General features: G+C 42.8%; 1 protein-coding gene across 1 annotated transcript in view; it reads left to right on the forward strand.

Moving 5' to 3' along the window:
• The first annotated feature begins 4564 nt into the window (after positions 1-4564).
• The window catches only part of LOC126209856 (collagenase-like), a 48935-nt gene continuing 31111 nt past the window's right edge, over positions 4565-22388 (forward strand). The window contains exons 1-2 of the mRNA XM_049938983.1: positions 4565-4901; positions 16922-17129. Coding sequence (XP_049794940.1) covers positions 4565-4901; positions 16922-17129 — 545 coding nt within the window. The remainder of the gene's footprint in view (positions 4902-16921; positions 17130-22388) is intronic.

The following is a 22388-nucleotide window of genomic DNA, read 5'->3' on the forward strand; positions in this document are numbered from 1 at the left end:
TCCCCCTTGATTAGTCTGACGTGTGTAACTTTACTTCCAAAGTTTCAGGATTCCTTCACTTCATTTGCTTATTGGTACCAAAATTTGATCTTAAGTTTATCGATAATTCTGCTATTCCTCATTACTTTCCTCTTTTTTCGGTCTACCCTCGGTCCATGCTGAGAACTCATTTCACTGTTCATTCCATTCAACAGGTCCTGTAATTCTTCTTCAATCTGACTACGATAGCAATGTCATCAGTAAGTGTTATGAGTCGCATCCTTTCACTCTTTAATTTTAATCCCATTCCCACAACTTTGTTTTGTTCCCGTCATTGCTTCTTCGAAGTACGATTAAGCAATAGTGGCGAAAGACTTCATCTCTGTCTTCCAGCGTTTTTAAATCGAGCACTTCCTCTAAGCTCATGCATTTTTAATGTTCACCCTGGTTTCTTGTACCTATTGCACAACACTCACCTTTCCGTATAGCTTACATCTATTGTCTGAGAACTTCATAATTTTGCACCATTTTACACTATCGACAAAGAACGTATCTTGATTTTTCTTCCGTTTTGCTTCCATTATGAAGCACGGTACCAAAAGTGATCGTCATCTAACACACCCTCAATTCACCTTTCCATTCTTCTGCGTACTATTCTTGTCAGGAACTTTGATGTATGAAGCGCTAAGCTGATAGTACGACATCTTTCGCAGTTATCTGCCCTTGCTATCTTCGGGATTGTGTGAATGACATTTTTTTCCGAAAGTCGGATATCTACAGTGTCATAGATTTTACAAATCAGCTTGCACAGGCGTCTGGTTGCAATGTACAATACACATAATGAGAAATACTAATATGAATGTTACGAGCACATAGCGCCATACCTGAATTCCTATTCAAAGCGAAAAAGAAAAGACCTATCTAGCTATTAATCGTATTCTACAGTCTAAAAGGAAATCGTAAATACAGAACGAATCTATAATACCAAAGGAATCTATGAGGAAATGTTTATGTACACTGTCGTAAGATTTGACATCAGTCTCAACTGTTGTACTGTGTATCAGCTATGACTTGCAGTATACGAAAGTAATAAAACAATCAAGTAAGTTTGTAAGTAGGCTGTTTAGGGTTTTATGTTGGTAACGCCACGTAGCGCTCTGTATGAAAATCACTGACTGTGCAGTGTGCAGTCTGGCTGGTTAGCATTGTTGGCAAATTCGCTATTGTAGTGTTGGGCAGTTTGATGTGAACAGCGCGTAGCGTTGAGCAGTTGGAGGTGAGCCGCCAGCAGTAGTGGATGTGGGGACAGAGATGGAAGACTTTTAAGAGCGTGAACCCCATGCTGCCCGTAATCGCGATGTGATTGACATGTGTAATCACACCTCCATACTTGTCAAGAGGGACACTTACTTGGGGTTCACGCCTGAGCCTCAGGACGTGCGCTAGCAGCACATGTCGGGTGTTTCAAGCGTCAACTTCGCGTCTCAATATCTCTGGATGTAATGGGAATATTGCGATGCAATCAACGCCATTGTGTATGTGCTTTGTCATGCTATGGATTGCTGAAGAAAAAATATAGGAGGTCCATTTAAAAAAACATAAGTTTGTGTTAAAAAACACATATGCTTTCGTTTTAGAATGTTTCCAAATATGTACATTCATGGGCCCCAGCCCTACATTGATACCGGTGAAAGTCGTTTTCCAATAGCTGTTATTGTTCCAGAGATATTTTGGGTGGACAAGATAGCTGGGACACCCTGTATATATATATATATATATATATATATATATATATATATATATATATATATATATATATTATTAAGGTAAATACATTGTTTGTTCTCAATAAAAATCTTTCATTTGCTGACTATGCCTAGTTAGTGCCTTCAGTTGTTGAAATTGTTGTCGCTCGCTGTATTGCAGTAGTTTGAGTAACGAAGATTTTTGTGAGGTAAGTGATTCATGAAAGGTATAGGTTATTGTTAGTCTGGGCCATTCTTTTGTAGGGATTTTTGAAAGTCAGATTGCGTTGCAATAGAAATACTGTGTGTCAGTTTAGTGTTGATCAGAATAAGTAAAGAGAGTAATGTCTGAGTACGTTCAGTTTTGCTCAGCTGCTTGAAAATCAAATAACGTAGAGGTTTATCAGCACAGTAATTCAATAATTTTTCAAAGGGGATGTTTCAAGTTGTAGCTATGAAGAAAGCTACTGCTTCGACTGTTATATTAATTATTTTATGTTGGCCAAGTACTGCATGTTTAACGATTTATAGACCACATTGATCGTTATTGAAAGAATAAATATCGGGAGATTGAGGACAGGCAAAAGTTAGTAGAGATTCATGCTGCTATAAAAAGAGCGATGAAGGAAGCATTCAACCACTACCACAGTCATACCTTAGCAAAAGATCTTGCTGAAAACCCAAGGAAATTCTGATCTTACGTAAAATCGGTAAGCGGGTCGAAGGCCTCCATCCAGTCACTCACTGATCAGTCTGGCCTGGCAACAGAAGACAGCAAAACGAAAGCTGAAATTTTAAATTTAGCATTTGAGAAATCTTTCACGCAGGAGGATCGTACAAACATACCGCCGTTTGAATCTCGTACAGATTCCCGTATGGAGGACATAGTGATAGACATCCCTGGGGCTGTGAAGCAGCTGAATGGGTTGAAAATAAATAAATCGCCAGGTCCTGATGGGATTCCAATTCGGTTTTACAGAGAGTACTCTACGGCATTAGCTTGCATTTATCGCGAATCTCTTGCCCAACGTAAAATCCCGAGCGACTGGAAAAAAGCGCAGGTGACGCCTGTATATAAGAAGGGTAGAAGGACGGATCCTCAAAATTACAGACCAATATCCTTAACATCGGTTTGTTGCAGGATTCTCGAACATATTCTCTGTTCGAATATAATGAATTTCCTTGAGACAGAGAAGTTGCTGCCCATGCATCAGCACGGCTTTAGAAAGCATCGCTCCTGCGAAACGCAACTCGCCCTTTTTTCACATGATATCTTGTGAACCATGGATGAAGGGTATCTGACGGGTGCCGTATTCCTTGACTTCGGGAAAGCGTTTGACTCGGTGCCCCACTGCAGACTCCTAACTAAGGTACGAGCATATGGGATTGGTTCCCAAGTATGTGAGTCGCTCGAAGACTTCTTAAGTAATAGAACCCAGTACTCCTACTAAGGTACGAGCATATGGGATTGGTTCCCTGAGTCGCTCGAAGACTTCTTAAGTAATAGAACCCAGTACGTTGTCCTAGATGGTGAGTGTTCATCGGAGGTGAGGGTAACATCTGGAGTGCCCCAGGGAAGTGTGGTAGGTCCGCTGTTGTTTTCTATCTACATAAATGATCTTTTGGATAGGGTGGATAGCAATGTGCGGCTGTTCGCTGATGATGCTGTAGTGTACGGGAAGGAGTCGTTGTTGAGTGACTGTAGAAGGATACAAGATGGCTTGGACAGGATTTGTGATTGGTGTAAAGAATAGCAGCTAACTCTAAATATAGATAAATGTAAATTAATGCAGATGAATAGGAAAAAGAATCCCGTAATGTTTGGATACTCCATTAGTAGTGTAGTGCTTGACACAGTCACGTCGATTAAATATTTCGACGTAACATTGCAGAGCGATACGAAGTGGGACAAGCATGTAATGGCAGTTGTGGGGAAGGCGGATAGTCGTCTCGGATTCATTGGTAGAATTTTGGGAAAATGTGGTTCATCTGTAAAGGAGACCGCTTATAAAACACTAATACGACCTACTGTTGAGTACTGCTCGAGTGTTTGGGATCCGTATCATGTCGGATTGAGGGAGGACATAGAAGCAATTCAGAGGCGGGCTGCTAGATTTGTTACTGGTAGGTTTGATCATCACGCGAGTGTTACAGAAATGCTTCAGGAACTCGGGTGGGAGTCTCTAGAGGAAAGGAGGCGTTATTTTCGTGAATCGCTACTGAGGATATTTAGAGAACCAGCATTTGAGGCTGACTGCAGTACAATTTTCCTGCCACCAACTTACATTTCGCGGAAAGACCACAAAGATAAGAGAGATTAGGGCTCGTACAGAGGCATATAAGCAGTCATTTTTCCCTCGTTGTTTGGGAGTGGAACAGGGACAGAAGATGCTAGTTGTGGTACGAGGTACCCTCCGCCACGCACCGTATGGTGGATTGCGGAGTATGTATGTAGATGCAGATGTATCATAGTTACAGAATTAATTTCCATTTTCGCACCAAAGATATTCTCGCAGTGCGCAGCAGAGATATTGCCTTGTGTAGACGCCAAAGATTAGACATCACAGTAGGCAGCAGTGAAGCATCTGACGTTCGATTAACAAATGACGGTATATGATGACAGTCTTGTCTTCCACGGTAAACAAAATCCCACGTCTCCTCAAAAGATTAACCGATGCATGAAACACTATGACATGCTGTTAGGTTTCGATTCTAACTTCATCTCCGCTTCTACAAGGAGCTCGAGTTAAAATGCTGCTCTAGAGTATTGTGTGACGACCTTGTATTAGCACAATATTTGATGGTACCTCTACGCAAGAGGAATCAGCGCAAAATTCCCAATGAAGCATCGAGCGGCACATCGCTGGAACACGGTGCAAGTTTGCTGGCTGGCCGCGTGGGGCGCTGCCATCGCTTTGGTTCACTGCGGTCTCAACACGCCGGAGGAAATACGGAAGGGCATGGAGGCGTGGGAGCGGTGGCGACGCACGGCGAACAGCGAAGGACATCCGGAGGGTAGAGTATTTGGAGGCTTCGAGACTCACGTCGGCGTTTATCCCTTCGCCATTTACATGCAGATCAGGGAACTTGACAAGTTTTGGCATTGTTCGGGCAGCATCGTCGCTACGGAATGGGTTCTATCGGCACGGCACTGTGCAGGACATGCGGTGTGGGAAGGTGAGCAGCCATGACATCTTTAGTGCTTTGTGGTGATAATACACTCACGCTGGCCGCAGCTCTTGCGTCGGCAATGGTCCGCGTGACGCGCTCTGAATTAAGGGACGTGAATACGGCAAATTGTGACTCGTAGGTTGATAGTCAATCAAATTCTCGTTCGTTATTTCCTATGCTTCGTAAATAAAGTTAGCTGATATATAGTGCTATTAGGTCCCGAGGACTCGAAAATTGTGGCAAGTTCGGAAGTAAGATACATGAGCAGACGATTGCAATGGTGAATGCAGATCTCAGGGTAAACTACAGATCGCTACGGCCGCAGGTTCGAATCCTGCCTCGGGCATGGATGTGTGTGATGTCCTTAGGTTAGTTAGGTTTAAGTAGTTCTAACAAGGGAACCTCCCCATCGCACCCCCCTCAGATTTAGTTATAAGTTGGCACAGTGGATAGACCTTGAAAAACTGAACACAGATCAATTGAGAAAACAGGAAGAAGTTGGCCGGCCGAAGTGGCCGTGCGGTTAAAGGCACTGCAGTCTGGAACCGCAAGACCGCTACGGTCGCAGGTTCGAATCCTGCCTTGGGCATGGATGTTTGTGATGTCCTTAGGTTAGTTAGGTTTAACTAGTTCTAAGTTCTAGGGGACAACTGACCTCAGCAGTTGAGTCCCATAGTGCTCAGAGCCATTTGAACCATTTGAAGGAAGAAGTTGTATCGAACTGTGACAAAATAAGCAAAATATACAAACTGAGTAGTTCATGGGAAGATATGCAACATTAAGGAGACTGGGAATGCGGGACCGCTGTGGTCTCGTGGTAACGTAGGCAGCTGCGGAATGAAGGGTCCTTGGTTCAAATCTTCCATCAAGTGAAAAGTTTAATTTTTTATTTTTAGTTTATGTGACAAACTCTTATGTTTTCATCACTTTTTTGGGAGTGATTATCACATCCACAAGAAAACCTAAATCGGGCAAGGTAGAAGAATCTTTTTACCCATTCGCCAAGTGTACAAGTTAGGTGGGTCGACAACATATTCCTGTCATGTGACGCACATGCCGTCACCAGTGTCGTATAGAATAGATCTGTTTTCCTGTGGAGGAATCGGTTGACCTATGACCTTGCGATCAAATGTTTTCGGTTCCCATTGGAGAGGCACGTCCTTTCGTCTACTAATCGCATGGTTTTGCGATGCTGTCGCAAAACACAGACACTAAACTGATTACAGTGAACAGAGACGTCAATGAACGAACGGACAGATAATAACTATGCAAAAATAAAGAAAGTAAAATTTTCACTCCAGGGAAGTTTTGAGCCAAGGACCTCTCGTTCTGCAGCTGCTCACGCTACCACGGGACCACGGCGCTCCTGAGCTTTATGTCCATGATGTTGCGTATGTGGCCCATGGACTACCCAGTTTGTATATTTTGCTTATTTTTTTACAGTTCCACAGAACTTCTTCCTGTTTTCTCAATTGACCTGTGTTCAGTTTATCAAGGCCTATCCACTGAGCCAACTTACAACTAAATCTGAGGGGGGTGCGATGGGGAGGTTCCCTTGTAAGTTCTAGGGGACAGATGACCTCAGATGTTAAGTCCCACAGTGCTCAGAGCCATTTGAACTAAACTACAGATCAACAGAGTACCAGAGTTATACTCTAGCGTTCAAATTCGTTGGATTTGCCAAATCGCAACGAATTTAGCATATTCGAACCTAATCTAGACATTAGTATACGCTTCAGATAATCAAGACGTTAAATGTGATTGCTGGCAGCTTCACCCACAACGATTTACGCTGTGCTGTTGGTTTTATTTATTTATTTATTCAACCAGCTCAGAACAGTGTGTTTAGGCCCTCTCTTTTGTACAGTGTTTTTTAGGTCATAGCTCCTTTAGAAAAAACAACAGTTTTAATGCTACTAATAGTAATAAAACGACTTGAATTTATGTAGAGACAGTGAAAATTATTAAAAGCATCTCGCATTGAAGTATGCCCCATATTTCGCACTTCTATAAAACTTTGCCAATCTTGGGGATTTTGCGTTCTTTGAAATTTGGCATAATCAACATTAAAATTAATAATAATCAAATCAATATTAATTAATTTCGCGCTCTCCATCTCGGAAACAAAAATAATTAATTTGCATCTTCCGCCGCAAGAATCGTTAGATTCAGCTATTCTCACTGGCTACCCTCTACTAAAACCTAACTGGTTACGACCAACGGTAACGAATTGCCAACAGCGGCACTTGTCAGTAGAAGAACCGCTGACATTGTACGTGCACCGTAATTAGCGCTGGTCTGATATGTATATTCACGACAGCCACTGCTCTGAAAGTTGTTTTTCAATCTGACTGTTGAACAGGCCAAATTAGATGGCAAAATCGCAAAACGTGGAGTAGTTATGATTTTCTGATGCGCTGTTAGGACCAGTTACGGTAGTGCGAACCCAGCTTTGCAGCTTCGAAAAGCTTATGCTTCCTGAGTAATATGTAAAAAACTGCGAATTTTTGGACTTGTTTTAGCTAGTTTCTCATAACGCGTAAACTGTGCGCTTTCCGATGGTAATTGTGGGGTCTTGCCCACTCGTCGCTAATAGGGTGCCTACCGAGTGCAGCATTCTCGGAATGCTATACAGCAATTCAAACAAATAGCATTAGTAGTTTTATTTCTAGAAAGCAAATTGACAATACTCAACTTTGGAGATTTACAAGTAGTAGTCGAAAAATTGGAATTTTGTGGTAAGCACCTATGGGACCAAACTGCTGAGGTCATCGGTCCCTAGGCTTACACTAATTAATGTAGCTTAAACTAACTTAGCACTAACAAGGGGAAGGCCTCAGACACGGCCAACTGATTCAGCTCAAATTTGGCAGGTCGCTTGAGTACAACCTAAAACGGTAATCTAAGATATTTTGGGTCAACACCCCCGCAAATTTGAAAAAATCGCCCCTAAAGTTTATGACGAGCAATCGACTCAAAATTGGCGGGATCGATAGATACTTGTAAATAGAGCATTTTTCATCATCAGGTATAGGGTCCGAAAATGCATACTTTTCCAGAAAACGAGGGAAGAAACTTTTACAACTGCCGCATCTGTACGCACATGGTAAACGCTTTTCGTCGACAGCACCGATAGCGCAACGGCCAAGGTAATTGGTTGGGACTTGGAGAACCCGGGTTCGAATTTCGAAGAAACCTAGCGGATGTTGTTCTTTTCATTTGTACTTTTCCATATCTCAGTTAATAGGGATAGGAGGGCTAATAAGCTGAGTATTATTACCATTCCTTATTGATTTACTTACCTTATTAACCCTTCTATCCCTATCAATTGAGATATGGAAAAATACAAACGAAAAGAATAACATCCGCTACTTTTCTTCGAGAGTCGAACCCGGGTTTTCCTATTCACAGCCAATTACCTTGACCATTGCGCCATCGGCGAAAGGCGTTTACCGTGTGGGTACAGAAGCGGCAGTTGTAAAAGTTTCTTTCCTCGAATTCTGCAAAAATTTTGCGTTTGCAGACCTGATGATGAAAAATGCTCTATTTACAATTATCTATCGATCCCTCCAATTTTGATTCGATTGCTCGTCATAACCTTTAGGGGTGATTTTCTCAAAATTGCGGGGGTGTTGACCCAAAATATCTTGCAGTCCTTCGTTTTAGGTTGTGCACAAGCGACCTGCCAAATTTGAGCTGAATCGGTTGGCCGTGTCTGAGGCCTTCCCCTTGTAAGTACAACATACATCCATATCCGAGGGAGGACTCGAACCTACGTCGGAGAGAGCCGCGCGAACCGTGACAAGGCGACCGCGCGGCTACCCTGCGCAAAATAGTAGTCGCAAACGAGGGGTGACAAGCAATATAATATAGAGTCCTTGATATGTGAACTGTTCAGGCAAGATGACACACGTCACTGATAAATAACGTCCGCGATCCTGTGTCGATCTGAACGGCCTAGGCTAGCAGGAGCGCCGTTTGTATTTACTTCTTCCAGATGTCGCTCCTGGCGCGGCGTGGTAAGATTCCGCGCACCATTGGCTAGCGTTTGCTCACCGCCATCTCTGCTCTTGCGTTCCGCACTTCGTTTCGGCGTTAGTGGTTACGCCAGAACATTAATAGTTCTTTCCATTTATAAATTGTACAAAATATGAAACAATTTAAATGCAACTGCAACATTAACACGATTGTTATGCATTTTAACCAAGTTAGCGATTGTCGCCAAATTTGGCACCCTGTCATTTCTTTTGTAAGTTATAGTCCCAGACGAGTTACTTTTGTAATTCCTTCAACACGTTTTTCTTGCTTTAGGTCGCGGTTTATTTCAGCACCTCCCACGATTCCACTGCTGATGAACAGACTTTTATCAGTAGTTGTAAATGGAGGATGGATACCGAACCCGTCATTAAGTATCTCCTTGTCAACAGTGATTCGTATGATCTGTGTTGGCTTCATATTGACATGTTATTCTGATGGTGTAGAAGAAACAACCGAAAATCGTTCCAGCTCCTTGCAGAGGTTTAGCATGTACATCATTCCTCCAGTTAACCGAGGAGGCACGCCATTGTATATACCGTGGCCATGTATTAATCCCCCCACTACCCACCCCCACCCCCCCACCGGCTCTTCATTCGTCTCATTAGAACCTGTTAGATGTTGTCGTCACACCTGATCAAAATTTATCATATCTGTGAATCGTAGTTTCCTTTAGTAAAAATAGTAAATTCCTTTGGGACCATGCGGAGTTGTAGGTTACTTATGTCTTGTAAATATTGATTAGTACTTTTAGTGTAAAAAAATTTTTAAAAATGGTCCACTGAGTGAAAGGAGGAGAGCATTTCGCTTATTGTGTCCAGGTGAAGCTTCCAATCCCCAATCCTCTCTGCTTGAGTGAACGTCTTCAATAAGTACCGTCATCCGATAATACTGCACTCAGGGCTTAGATGTGAAACCTTCCCGTCTCCTCTATATCTCTTTTGTTATGCAACCTTCCCTTCTACAATAACCTATGAAACCTTCCCTTACGATTTCTATCTCTTGCTCAATAATAACAAATGAAATCTTCCCTTTGAAATTAATTCTCTTTCTCAATAATAATAACTGCAATCTTCGCATACAAATTTAAATGCTGTTTATTAAAAGTGATTTGCTGATTATTTCGACGAAACATAGAATGTGTCGTCGTCGTGGCCCTCAGTCGTTACCTGCAATAACCCAAAACTGTTCCTTACCTTTTTTACTGTTACTGGATCGCCATCTGACTGCTACATCGAACTGCGACATGAATGCACTTACTCTGTTTTGCTGTACTCTTTTAGCTGCTGGTGGACTGTCGTAATAAGTGGTTGCATTTATTACCAAAGCTGACGTTATTCTTTAATAGCAAAGCTGACGTTATTCTTTAATTAATTTGACTGAAGTTACGTAATTCATAGTTAAACATTTTCTTGACAACAATAAAATTTTTGCAAAGCTTTACGTTTATGGTTTTTGGGAGGGATTATAATTAGTAATGCATTATTGCTGGCAAAAATTAATTATATTCTGAAAACGATTCTTCAGATATTTACTGTTGGTAATGAAATGATTTTACAAACGTTCAAATGGGACTTACTTTTTACAATAATCTTACAACTAGCATTGCGCAAACATACCTTCAGTAGTCTTGAGTTTCTAAAAAAAAATAAAAAAAGCGATAGTATTAGTTCCTCTTATGATAATAGTTAGTTGATGTCTCTGTACATCCGTTTATAATCTCTTGTAAGTCATAGCTGGTGGTTGGCAGGCACACCGCTCCTCTCAACCTCTCGCTTCAGACCTGCTACCGACTCACTTCACATCTCGCTTGCTACTGACTTCCTACGAACTCTAAAAGTGCGGTCTCTCCCGCCAACAATGCTTTCTACTGCAGACATTCCCTGTTACCATTACAAAATGTATCAATGCGCGGTCTATCCCGCTCTTTTCTTAAAATGTATCCATACGTGGTCTCTCCCGCCCTTTTTAAAATTATATCATTGTGTGGTCTCTCCCGCCAACAATACTTTGGTGCAGACATTCTCTGTTACCACAATTATTTCCAAAATTACAAATATTAATTATTGCTATTTAGTCCTATTAATAAAATATAAACATCTTTCATAAATTGTAGTTTGACAATAGACAATATAAATATACACGTCTTACAGATGTAAGGCCTTCTCTTTCCACCGAGCGAGGTGGCGCAGTGGTTAGCACACTGGACTCGCATTCGGGAGGACGACGGTTCAATCCCGTCTCCGCCCATCCTGATTTAGGTTTTCCGTGATTTCCCTAAATCGTTTCAGGCAAATGCCGGGATGGTTCCTTTGAAAGGGCGCGGCCGATTTCCTTCCCAATCCTTCCCTAACCAGAGCTTGCGCTCCGTCTCTAATGACCTCGTTGTCGACGGGACGTTAAACACTAACCACCACCACCACCTTCTCTTTCCAAGTTTTGAATTTGATGATTACAATCTGGACAGTTTCATTCTCTCTGGCAAAAAGGAATAAAGACCTCTCACTTTTACTTAACATGCTCTCAGTTTTTGTTCATTCATCTCATTTAGCTGAACCTCGTTAAAAAATCAAAATATGAACTCTCACAAGCCTCGAATACGAATGCCAATGGAGAACTTTGTAGGCATAATTCTCGCCTTATATTCTAGCAACCAATTCCTTAAGGTCACTTCCTGACATCGTGGCGCCAGTCATAAACGAAATAAGCAGATTGAAAATCACCTAACTTCACCACCACGGTACTCAAATCAGAATGTTGACAATTCCCGACAATGTCTCCGGTTTTCATGTAAAGAGGTTGACAACACGGCACAAAGCACGTATTTTTACCGACAGCTTCGCTTTTGCACTGGTGACAAGAAGAGACGCCAGTGCGATATTATAATCTGTTGGTGGAACCTGAATAAATGTGAGAAAAAGAATGTTTGAGCATTTGAAATCAAGACTATTAGTCACTTGTTCCATAAATCCATTAGAGCCTGGAACACAGGAGATGCTGGAGGTTTTTCCAAACAACCACAGCAAATCTGCGTATCTATCATACGCCACAACCTAATGGTTTGTGGCGGAGGGTACTTCTGGCACCGCTAACTGATCCCCCACTTTCCTGTTCCACTCGCGAATGGGAAGAATTACTGTCGGTCAGCCTCTGTATGAACTCTAATTTCTCTATATTTCTCGCAGTCGTCATTTCGCGAGTTGTTTGTGGGGTACAGTAAAACGTTGCCTGACTCTTCCTGCAAAGTGTTCACTAGAAATTTCAGTAGTAAACCACTTTGTGATGCAGAAGACCTCTCTTGTAACGTCTGCCACTGCAGATTGTTGAGCATCTCTGCAACGCCCTCGCAGCGGCTAAACGATCCTGTGACGAAACGCGCCGCTCTTCTTTGGCTCTTCTCTATCTCTTCTATCACACTACCTCGTAAGGATCCCAGATTTATGGACAATACCCAAGAATCGGTCGAACAAACGCCTTGTAAGCCACTTCATCCGTGAATGGGTTAAGTTTCCTTAAGATTCTTCCTATGAATCTGTCTGGCATCTAGCCGGCCCGTGTGGCCGAGCGGTTCTAGGCGCTACAGTCTGGAACCGCGTGATTGTTACGGTCGCAGGTTCGAATCCTGCCTCGGGCATGGATGTGTGTGTAGTTCAGGTGTGTAGTTCTAAGTTCTAGCGGACTGATGACCTCAGATGCTAAGTCCCATAGTACTCAGATCCATTTGAACCATTCTGTATGGCATCTGCTTTTCCTACCATTTGTTTTATGTGGTCATCCCTCTTAAGATCGCTCTGGATAGTTATACCTAGATATTTTACGGTAGATACTGTTTCCACCAATTTGTTGTCAATAGTGTAGTTGTGCAGTACCCGCCAGGGTAGCCGAGAGCGCTAACGCATTGCTTCCTGGACTCGGGTAGGCGTGCCGGCCCCAGATCGAATCCGCCTGGGACGAGGGCCGGTGTGCCAGCTAGCTTGGATGTGGTTTTAGGCGGTTTTCCACATGCAGCTAGGTGAATATTGGACCGGTCCCTACGTTCAGCCTCAGTTACACGGCTCTGAGACACCTGAACACATTCGCACTATTCCATCGATTTCGCAGACAGTTGGGGTACACTAATTCCTTCCAGGGTGGTATGGGGTGGTGACAGCAATGGCATCCGGGCATCCCTTAAAATAAACAAGCCACATCCGCTTAACCAGCAGACCCCGCAATTCGGGATAAATGCTTGGAAAGAGAGAGTTTGATTGTACAGTAGCCGGTTTCTCTTTCTATGTATGTCGAATATGTCACATTTATTTACGTTCAGGTATATTTGTGTTGTTAACAGTAAAGGTCCTATCACACTTCTTTGGGATACTCCGAAAATTACGTTTACATCTGTCGATTTTGTTCCGTTAAGAGCGACGTGTTGAGTTCTGTCTTCAAGGAAGCCGAAAATCAGCCGCAAATCGGCAGACTAGTATTTTTTAAATTAAACGGCATTGCAGCCGGTGTGAGGTGCCTTAATGAAGTCAAGGAACGCGGCATCAACGCAAGCGGCGGCGGCGTTTACAGCGCTAGGGATCTCATGGAGAAACAATGTGAGTTGAGTTTCGTAAGGTCTCTGCGGAATCCTTGTCGAAATTTATACAGCACATTTTTATTCTCCAAAGGCCTCACAATACGTGAGCATAAAACATTTGTTTCGCATAATCTTCGTAGAATCTTTCAAGCATCTCATCTCGTCCTGATACCTTTCCAATACTAACCGCTTATAGTTGCTTTTGTATTCCGCAATCACTTACCTCAACAATTGCCATTTAGATGATTGAAGGGATGACCTTATTACGACCTTCCGCAGCGAAACAATTTCGAAAGACCGAATTCAGTATTTCGACCTTCTCTCTGCGATCTTTCGTTTCGGTGCCGGTATGATCGTGAGAGACTGAAAAGATAATTTAGATCGATGTAATGCTTTTCTCAGCTAGGTTTTGGCTTTTCTCGAATCTGTGACGAAAGCTTGAACTTCCCCTTTGTATGTAAAGAATGACAGTGCTGGAAAAACTCTTACATTATTTGATTTTCAAACAGCTGAGCAAAACTGAACGTACTCAGACAGTTCTCTCTTTACGTATTCTGATTATCACTTAAGTGACACACAATATTTTTAGCACAACGCAGTCTGACTTTCAATAATGCATACAAAAAGAATGGCCCTGACTAACCATAACCTAAACCTTTCATGTATCACTTACCCCACAAAAATCTTCGTTACTCGAACTACTGCAATACAGCAAGCGCCAATACTGCCAGCTACATAAAAGATTCTAACTACTGAAGGCACTAACTACTGATAGGCATAGTTAGCAAAAGAAAGTGGAACTGCGACGAGTGGCCACGCGAAGAAGGACGAATCTGGCCGAGCGAGTCCGAGACCGAGATAGACGGGTACGGGACCGAGGATGGAATGAGACTGGCCGACGCGCCGTTGCGAAAACGAGGCCGACCGTTTCCCGTTCCCGGGAACTATAAGGAGAAAGCCGCGACCGAAGTGAACTATGACAGGCCGTCCCGTAGAGTTCGTTCCTCGCGCCTTCCATTCTTCTTGGTGAACCGTTCCCTTGCGCCCGTTAGTTAGCTAACGACACATCTCTTTCATAGATGTTATGACCACCTTTGGACCACTGACAAGCTCCACGACCATAAATGATGCGTAAAGTTCAGAATTGTTTGTCGCTAGGGTGTCTAAAACATTACCTTCACGACCTAGTTCTCTAACTATTGATCTCATTACTCTCCTATTCTATACGTGGCAAGTCAACCCTGTATTACAGAACCATGGTAAGGGAATTAACTGACGAAAATCTGCAAGTTCTCTCTGAAGCCCTCTACCACTACAGCTCCTGACACATGCGTTGTGTAATAGCATCCGATTGCCATTTTTCCCACCTATGATGCTTAGATTCACCCATATTTATACACATTTGGAACCAGTGATAGTCTGCCCAGATATTATTGAATGCTTTACTCAATACGTTTGGACAAGAAGTTAATAGAAGCTTTCGAAATGTGGTCCTACAGAAGAATGTTGAAGATTAGACGGGTAGATCACACAACTAATGAGGAGGTATTGAATAGAATTGGGGAGAAGAGGAGTTTGTGGCACAACTAGACTAGAAGAAGGGATTGGTTGGTAGGACATGTTCTGAGGCATCAAGGATCACCAATTTAGTAGTGGACGGGAGCGTGGAGGGTAAAAATCGTAGAGGGAGACCAAGAGATGAATACACTAAGCAGATTCAGAAGGATGTAGGTTGCAGTAGGTACTGAGAGATGAAGAAGCTTGCACAGGATAAAGTAGCATGGAAAGCTGTATCAAACCAGTCTCTGGACTGAAGACCACAACAACAACAACAACAACAACATATTCAATAAGTACACTGTCAGCTTAGTTGTGTAATATATTCTTATGACATATATTCTAGTCAGAAATTAGGATTTCATTGCTCTTTACATCCAGTTTCAACCACCTTTCTCTCCCTAATACTATTTACCCATGTTACCTTTAATAAGCACTACTAAATAAGGACCCTTACAATTCATACTCCTCCAGTTTATTAGTGTCACACTGATCTTTTCAGTTTCCGATCTGCGAGCGTAAGCATTCTCTGACAATAATGTGGTTGATGTATCTTCTGTTTTGGCAGACAAGCGGACCTAGTAATGGCTCTAAGCACTATGGGATTTAACACCTGAGGTCATCAGTCCCCTAGACTTGGAATTACTTAAACCTAACTAATTTAAGGACATCACACACATCCACGCCCGAGGCAGGATTCGAACCTGCGACCGTAGCAGCCGCGTTGTTCCATACTGAAGCGCCTAGAACCGCTCGGCCACCGCGGCCGGCAAGCGGACCTAGAAAAATCACACCTGCCTGCCATGCGTACACCGCTACCCTAGTAATCGCTTCCTGCGTGTATTGCATGTGACCCAGGTTCAAATCCCACCCTTGGTGTCCGCAGCTCGTGGTCGTGCGGTAGCGTTCTCGCTTCCCACGCCCGGGTTCCCGGGTTCGATTCGCGGCGGGGTCATGGATTTTCTCTGCCTCGTAATGACTGGGTGTTGTGTGATGTCCTTAGGTTAGTTAGGTTTAAGTAGTTCTAAGTTCTAGGGGACTGATGACCATAGATGTTAAGTCCCATAGTGCTCAGAACCATTTGAACCATTTTTTTGATCACCCGGTATATCGTTCGTGGTTCGCCTATGCCATAGTCTTCCAGGTCCCTCCTAATTCAAACCGTTGACTTTTTTTCTGCTGGGATATTTAAAAACATTGACGTATTCCAGCCCTGTTGTTAGTGCTGGCGAACTCTGGGAAATCACTGAGGATGGTTGTAAATGCGTTTGGAACAGGCATGGTATTTTTGAACGTGTTATGGGCATCGATGCGGGGACACGCTGAAGCCTGCCTTCACATTTATGGTGGACATGTCGGACACTTACAGTAATGTTTTTCCTCGAGCGAATATTTGAAGCTTGGATTCTAGGGGATTCTGTTATAATGTGTTCATGTACTCCGTCATAAAATGGTTCAAATGGCTCTAAGCACTATGGAACTTAACATCTGAGGTCATCAGTCCCCTAGAACTTAGAACTACTTAAACCTAACTAACCTAAGGGCATCACACACATCCACGCCCGAGGCAGGATTCGAACCTGCGATCGTAGCAGCAGCGCGGTTCCGGACTGAAGCGCCTAGAACCGCTCGGCCACAGCGGCTGGCCACTCAATCGTAATACGTCATATCGGGGAAAGCATTTTTTTCCAAACCTACGTTTATCAGGATTATTTGGTGTTTCATTGTTCATTACTAGCCCCTTTTCATCGATTCCTGTAATAGTAAAACATCCAGTATGCAGATTAACACTACTTGTGAGCCAAGTAACTATCCACTTTGACCTCACATTTTATTTTTTGAAGCAACCAGCCGCTCTCTGCCTCCACAGGCGTGACATTCGCTGGTGACGTGGACTACACGACGGACAGGCTGTTCACAAAGTACAACATCCAGATACGGATCGTCAGGGCGGCGAAAAGCTACGTGCCGCCCACTCCTGACACAAAGGACCACGACATCATGATGGTGCGCGTGTGGAGGGGTTTCACTATAATCGTGGGTTACGTCTCAGTTATTCCCATCACAGAGGACAAAACGTAAGTAACCAGTGGAAATATCTAATATTTGTGTATTATTAGACAGATACAGCGTCAGTTTGTAATATATTGATTATTCCCTGCTACTGTGGTGTTATCTTGAAGCTGTGAGAAAGGAGGACAGGCGCTCCAAGGCGTGGAAGCAGAGACGATGCTGAGGGCAGACGAAACTAGGAGAGATATTGTTACATGAAGTAAACCGTAAGGGGAGAGCCTTGCGCATGTGCAGACGCCCCCAGACGCCCAGGGCCCTAGTTACTCTTCAAGGAATTAACATGTAACTTCAGATGTCGTCTAGACGCTGTAGGAGGTTGTCACCGTAGAAATTTGTAACCAACAGGCACGTACCAGCGTATAAAGCCAGCTTGAGACCAGCCCTGGGAACAGCAACTTCAGTAGGTTCACAAGCGTTAGAAAGAGAGCGAAAACGCCAAAAACCTGTTGACCTAGCAGTCCCTACTCCGGGGAGTGTGAGGGGTGGGGCTAAATGACGTATAACAATAATGTTGCAAGCCTTATTTGGCAGAGCAGTTACGTTTAGCTTTCAGCTGAACAATGTTGATACCAAATACGGACTTGGTTAGTGCAACTGCATTAAAATCCCCGCCTTAGGAGCAGTAGAGGGGACCTAACTAAACCGTGATTGGCAGGCGCCTGCAAGAGACCTGCGGGATTGGTTGGGTGACTTTAAGTGGGAAAAACAGTGCCCCCACGCGACTCTTTAAAACACCTAGATTCCGCATTTTGGCGGAGTTCTGTCAGACGATCTGGGCGCCGAATCCGCGACCGTCGACTCCAGCCTCGGTCCAGCTCCACGTAAATCTGCTCTCTCACTTGGAGTGCCTCAGTGAACACGGTCACATTCAGTATGTTTTGTTTTGCAACTAAGTTGTTGCCTTAATACGCTGCTTGCTGTGTTGGCAGAAGAGCCAACACCGTGTTGCTAGAGGAGGCCGAAATGCACGCGTTTAATTACACGCAGACTGGCGTGAGGTCTGGAACAGTTAAATGTAATTAATATAGCCAATAAGGTACGCTGTTGCTGGAATACTTAACTTTAATCCATAATCGGTGTACATCGCTCTTGACGATACAAAAGTATAATTTCAATATTAACTGGTAATGGCGCCTTGCTAGGTCGTAGCAAATGACGTAGCAGAAGGCTATGCTAACTATCGTCTCGGCAAATGAGTGCGTATTTATCAGTGTAGCATCGCTAGCAAAGTCGGCTGTACGACTGGGGCGAGTGCTAGGAAGTCTCTCTAGACCTGCCGTGTGGCGGCGCTCGGTCTGCCATCACTGACAGTGGCGACACGCGGGTCCGACGTATACTAGCGGACCGCGGCCGATTTAAAGGCTACCACCTAGGAAGTGTGGTGTCTGGCGGTGACACCACACTGCTAGTGTTTGCTACTGTGGTTAGCATCCAATCCTGGGACTTCTGCACTGGTTTCTTTTGTAACAGTGTTATTCGTGCTTTTTCTAACCCTAGAACTAGCCTCCAGTGTATTAGGTAGTCCCGTCTGGAATAAACAACTATTTCAAAACCCTGTCTGTCCGAGAGTCTCCACAACGAGTTCCCTACCGAGTCTCACCACCTACATTTCTAGTAAATGCCTATACCAGTGTTGGCTCAGATACAAGAAAACAATCAACTGCCTTCACTGTGAATTGTCCTTCTGCCTTCTGCTCTGTACCGCTCGGGAGCGCAGACTGACCAATAACCCCTTTTTCCCTCTCCTACCAATGTCAGGACATGACAAGTTGTAGCCCTAGTATGAACTAGTCTTGACAGTATAATAATGTACCGCAGCACTCAAGTTCAAAGAGACAGGTCCACTTGCACCGTGGTGTAAAGGTAGCAATCGACAACAGAAATGCGTTTAAAGATGTGCACAACAGCTTGCTTTTATTATTATTGATTTGATTAACAGCCGGTAGAACAGTAGAGAGGGAGTGCCAACAAAAGTGGCGGCAGAGTGTGCTTCCCAGATTTTATGTTATTACAAGACGACAGATTTTAAAACATGGAGTAGGTAGAGGCCACAGATTTGTCAGTGTGTATCTTCCCCAGAGAAGTAAAAGATTTTTGCAAGGGGGGAGCTGCTATACTAAAATTGCCATTAGTGGGCTTGAAGAAGTGCTACATTCCAAAAATTAAATTCTGAGAGGCAGATCAAATCTTTTACACTCCAAAGGTTTAATAGTTATTATTATTCAACATTTTTCCAGGTATATTACTTTTAATATCTCAAACAAATGATCGAGTTCATTCTTGTACACTATGTCCATATTTCTACAGTATTAACAAGGTTATGGACAATATGCTTGCAAACTTAATGTTAAGGACTTATTTTTCATATTCTTGTACCTATCACATCTCCAATACAATAATAAAAGAGCTAGGAAATACAGCAAAGAAGTATTTGCACATCGTATGTTATTAATATACAAAAACTATTAACCGCAGTAAATTTAATTTTTTAAATAAAACATAAGGAATCAGAAAGAAATGTGAAAATCTAGTTGTTCATCAACGAAATAACTAGTCTTAAATGTAAAATGTAACTAATACTTATCAGAAATGAAGAAGCAGGAAAGTAGCTTCAAAAATGTTTATCGAAATTTGACACAATCTATAATGCTTTGTTTACAAAAATTGGCGTATGATAGTGTTACTTACTGTACAAAGTATAAATCCGACGTGTAGGGTGATTATTCATTGTTGGGCTTCTCCTCTCTAATTTCAGACACACAAAAATGCAGCTTCAATGATCCGAGATTGATTCAGCTATCAAACTGACAACCACTGAAATGTGGATGGGAATTAATGAGATGCTGGGTGCATCATTTATGGGGATTCACATTCTTGCTCTTTCATCGTCCATTGCTCTATCATTGTGAACTAAATGTTTAAATTCTTTCTGCATGGTGCTCTAACGTTGTTCCACAGCAAATTTGCAGATGTATATCACATAATACATATCCAGGGTTTTTATCCTTCTCTCCTGTCATTCCCATTCTTTTTAAACGATTGTGATGACAGATGACTAGAATGTTTCTTTTGGTGCAAACAGCCACTGGATCTTTGAACATCCTTCATACCATGAGCAAAAAAAAAAAAGGAAATGATCGTTGGTACTGATGTCCAGGAGGCCTCACCCGGGGAAGTTCGCACGTCAGATGCAAGTCTTATTTAATTCGACGCCACACTGGGCTACTTGCGCGTCGGTGGTGATGAAACGATTGACGACAGCGGAGAAAATTCCCAACCCGGCAGAAAATCGAGCATGAGCCCGCTGCATGGTACGCAAACACGTTGCCACTCAGCTAAGCAGGCAGATATACGAGCGAACAGTGACAGATATACAGCGCTGAGACCACGATTCTACCGAACTGAAGAAAGTTGTGCGAAACGAAAAACACCAAATGGCAATTATAAATGAAGTGTCGCACTGTACTGTGTTCTTCTGAGAAGTACCGAGCAAAGGCAAGACAGTGCGAGCCTCGGCGAGCACGGGCTCCGCGCACGGTCCTAGACTACAGTTTGGCACGCCGTGGTCGACCCTGCCATAGAGGTGTGACTGCGAGAATATTAAGGGGGGTAGGACGTGATACGGGCCGACTTGGAGCAGGAGAGGCACCACAGGACATTTTAATTTACACTGTCTATACTTGTACAAATAAATTCATAAAACTTTAATAGCATGACCAGGAAGGATTCAGGATACATACTCATAGCAGTGGAAGCTCAAAAACGTAACAAAACACATTTTTTTTACGTGTGAAATTTCATCATTTTTACACTTACTACTGGCTGCATTTGTTGCTATAGGTACACTTTTCTTCCTCAGTAAGGGAGATTCTTCGATGACTTTTGCACAGCGTACAAACCATAGTTACAGGTGTATGAAACTCTAGAAGTTATTTAATTTATGAAAAAATGAATGAACTGTTACAATTTAAACTTCATGTTTAGAAAAAAATTCAAGTTTTAGAGTTAATTATCTCAATTTTTCCACAGTTTTTTAATAGAATTGGAAAATACTAGAGTTTCATATATCTGTAACTACTGTTTGTGTGCTATGAAAAATTCATCGAAGAATCTCTCTTACTTAGGAAGAAAAGTGTACCTATAGCAACAAATGCATCCAGTAATAAGTGAAAAAAATGATGAAATTTCACATGCAAAAAAAGGTATTTTGCTACGTTTTTGAACTTCCACTGTGATGCGTGTTAGTCCGCAATCCTTCCTGGTCATGGTGGCAAAGTTTTATGAATTTATTTGTAAAAGTATAGACAGTAGAAATTAAAATGTCCTGTGGTGACTCTCCTGCTCCAAGTCGGGCCGTTTGGCGTCCTACCCCCCCCCCCCCCCCCCCCCCTCTTAACTGCACTATTTGATACGCTGAGTTATACAGCTCCGGTATTTTTTGCAATTACGACTGGGTGATTTAGTGTAGCAGACGACGTGTCTGAGTGTCCGTCTAACCGAGAAAGTATGAGCGCAATCTACATCTACAGGGATACTCCGCAAATCACATTTAAGTTCCTGGCAGAGGGTTCATCGAACCACCTTCCCAATTCTCTATTATTCCAATCTCGTATAGCGCGCGGAAAGAATGAACACCTATATCTTTCCGTACGAGCTCTGATTTCCCTTACTTTATCGAGGTGATCGTTCCTCCCTATGTAGGTCGCTGTCAACAAAATATTTTCGCATTCGGAGGAGAAAGTTGATGATTGGAATTTCGTTAGAAGATTCCGTCGCAACATAAAACGCCTTTCTTTTGACGATGTTCAGCCCAAATCCTGTATCATTTCTGTGACACTCTCTCCCATATTTCGCGATAATACAAAACGTGCTGCCTTTCTTTGAATTTTTTCGATATACTCCGTTAGTCCTGTCTGGTAAGGATCTCACACCACGCAGCAATATTCTAAAAGAGGACGGACAAGCGTAGTGTAGGCAGTCTCCTTAGTAGGTCTGTTATATTTTCTTAGTGTCCCGCCAATGCAGTCTCTGGTTACCCTTCCCCACAACCTTTTCTATGTGTTTCTTCCAATTTTTAGTTGTTCGTAATTGTAATACCTAGGTATTTAGTTGAATTTAGGGCTTTTAGATTAGACTGATTTATCGTGTAACCGAAGTTCCTTTTAGCACTCATGTGGATTACCTCACACTTTTCGTTATTTAGGGTCAACTGCCCCTTTTCGCACCATTCACATATCTTTTCTAAATCGTTTTGCAGTTTGTTT

Source organism: Schistocerca nitens, chromosome 10 (assembly GCF_023898315.1).
Source record: "Schistocerca nitens isolate TAMUIC-IGC-003100 chromosome 10, iqSchNite1.1, whole genome shotgun sequence".
Classification (NCBI taxonomy): Eukaryota; Metazoa; Arthropoda; class Insecta; order Orthoptera; family Acrididae; genus Schistocerca; species Schistocerca nitens.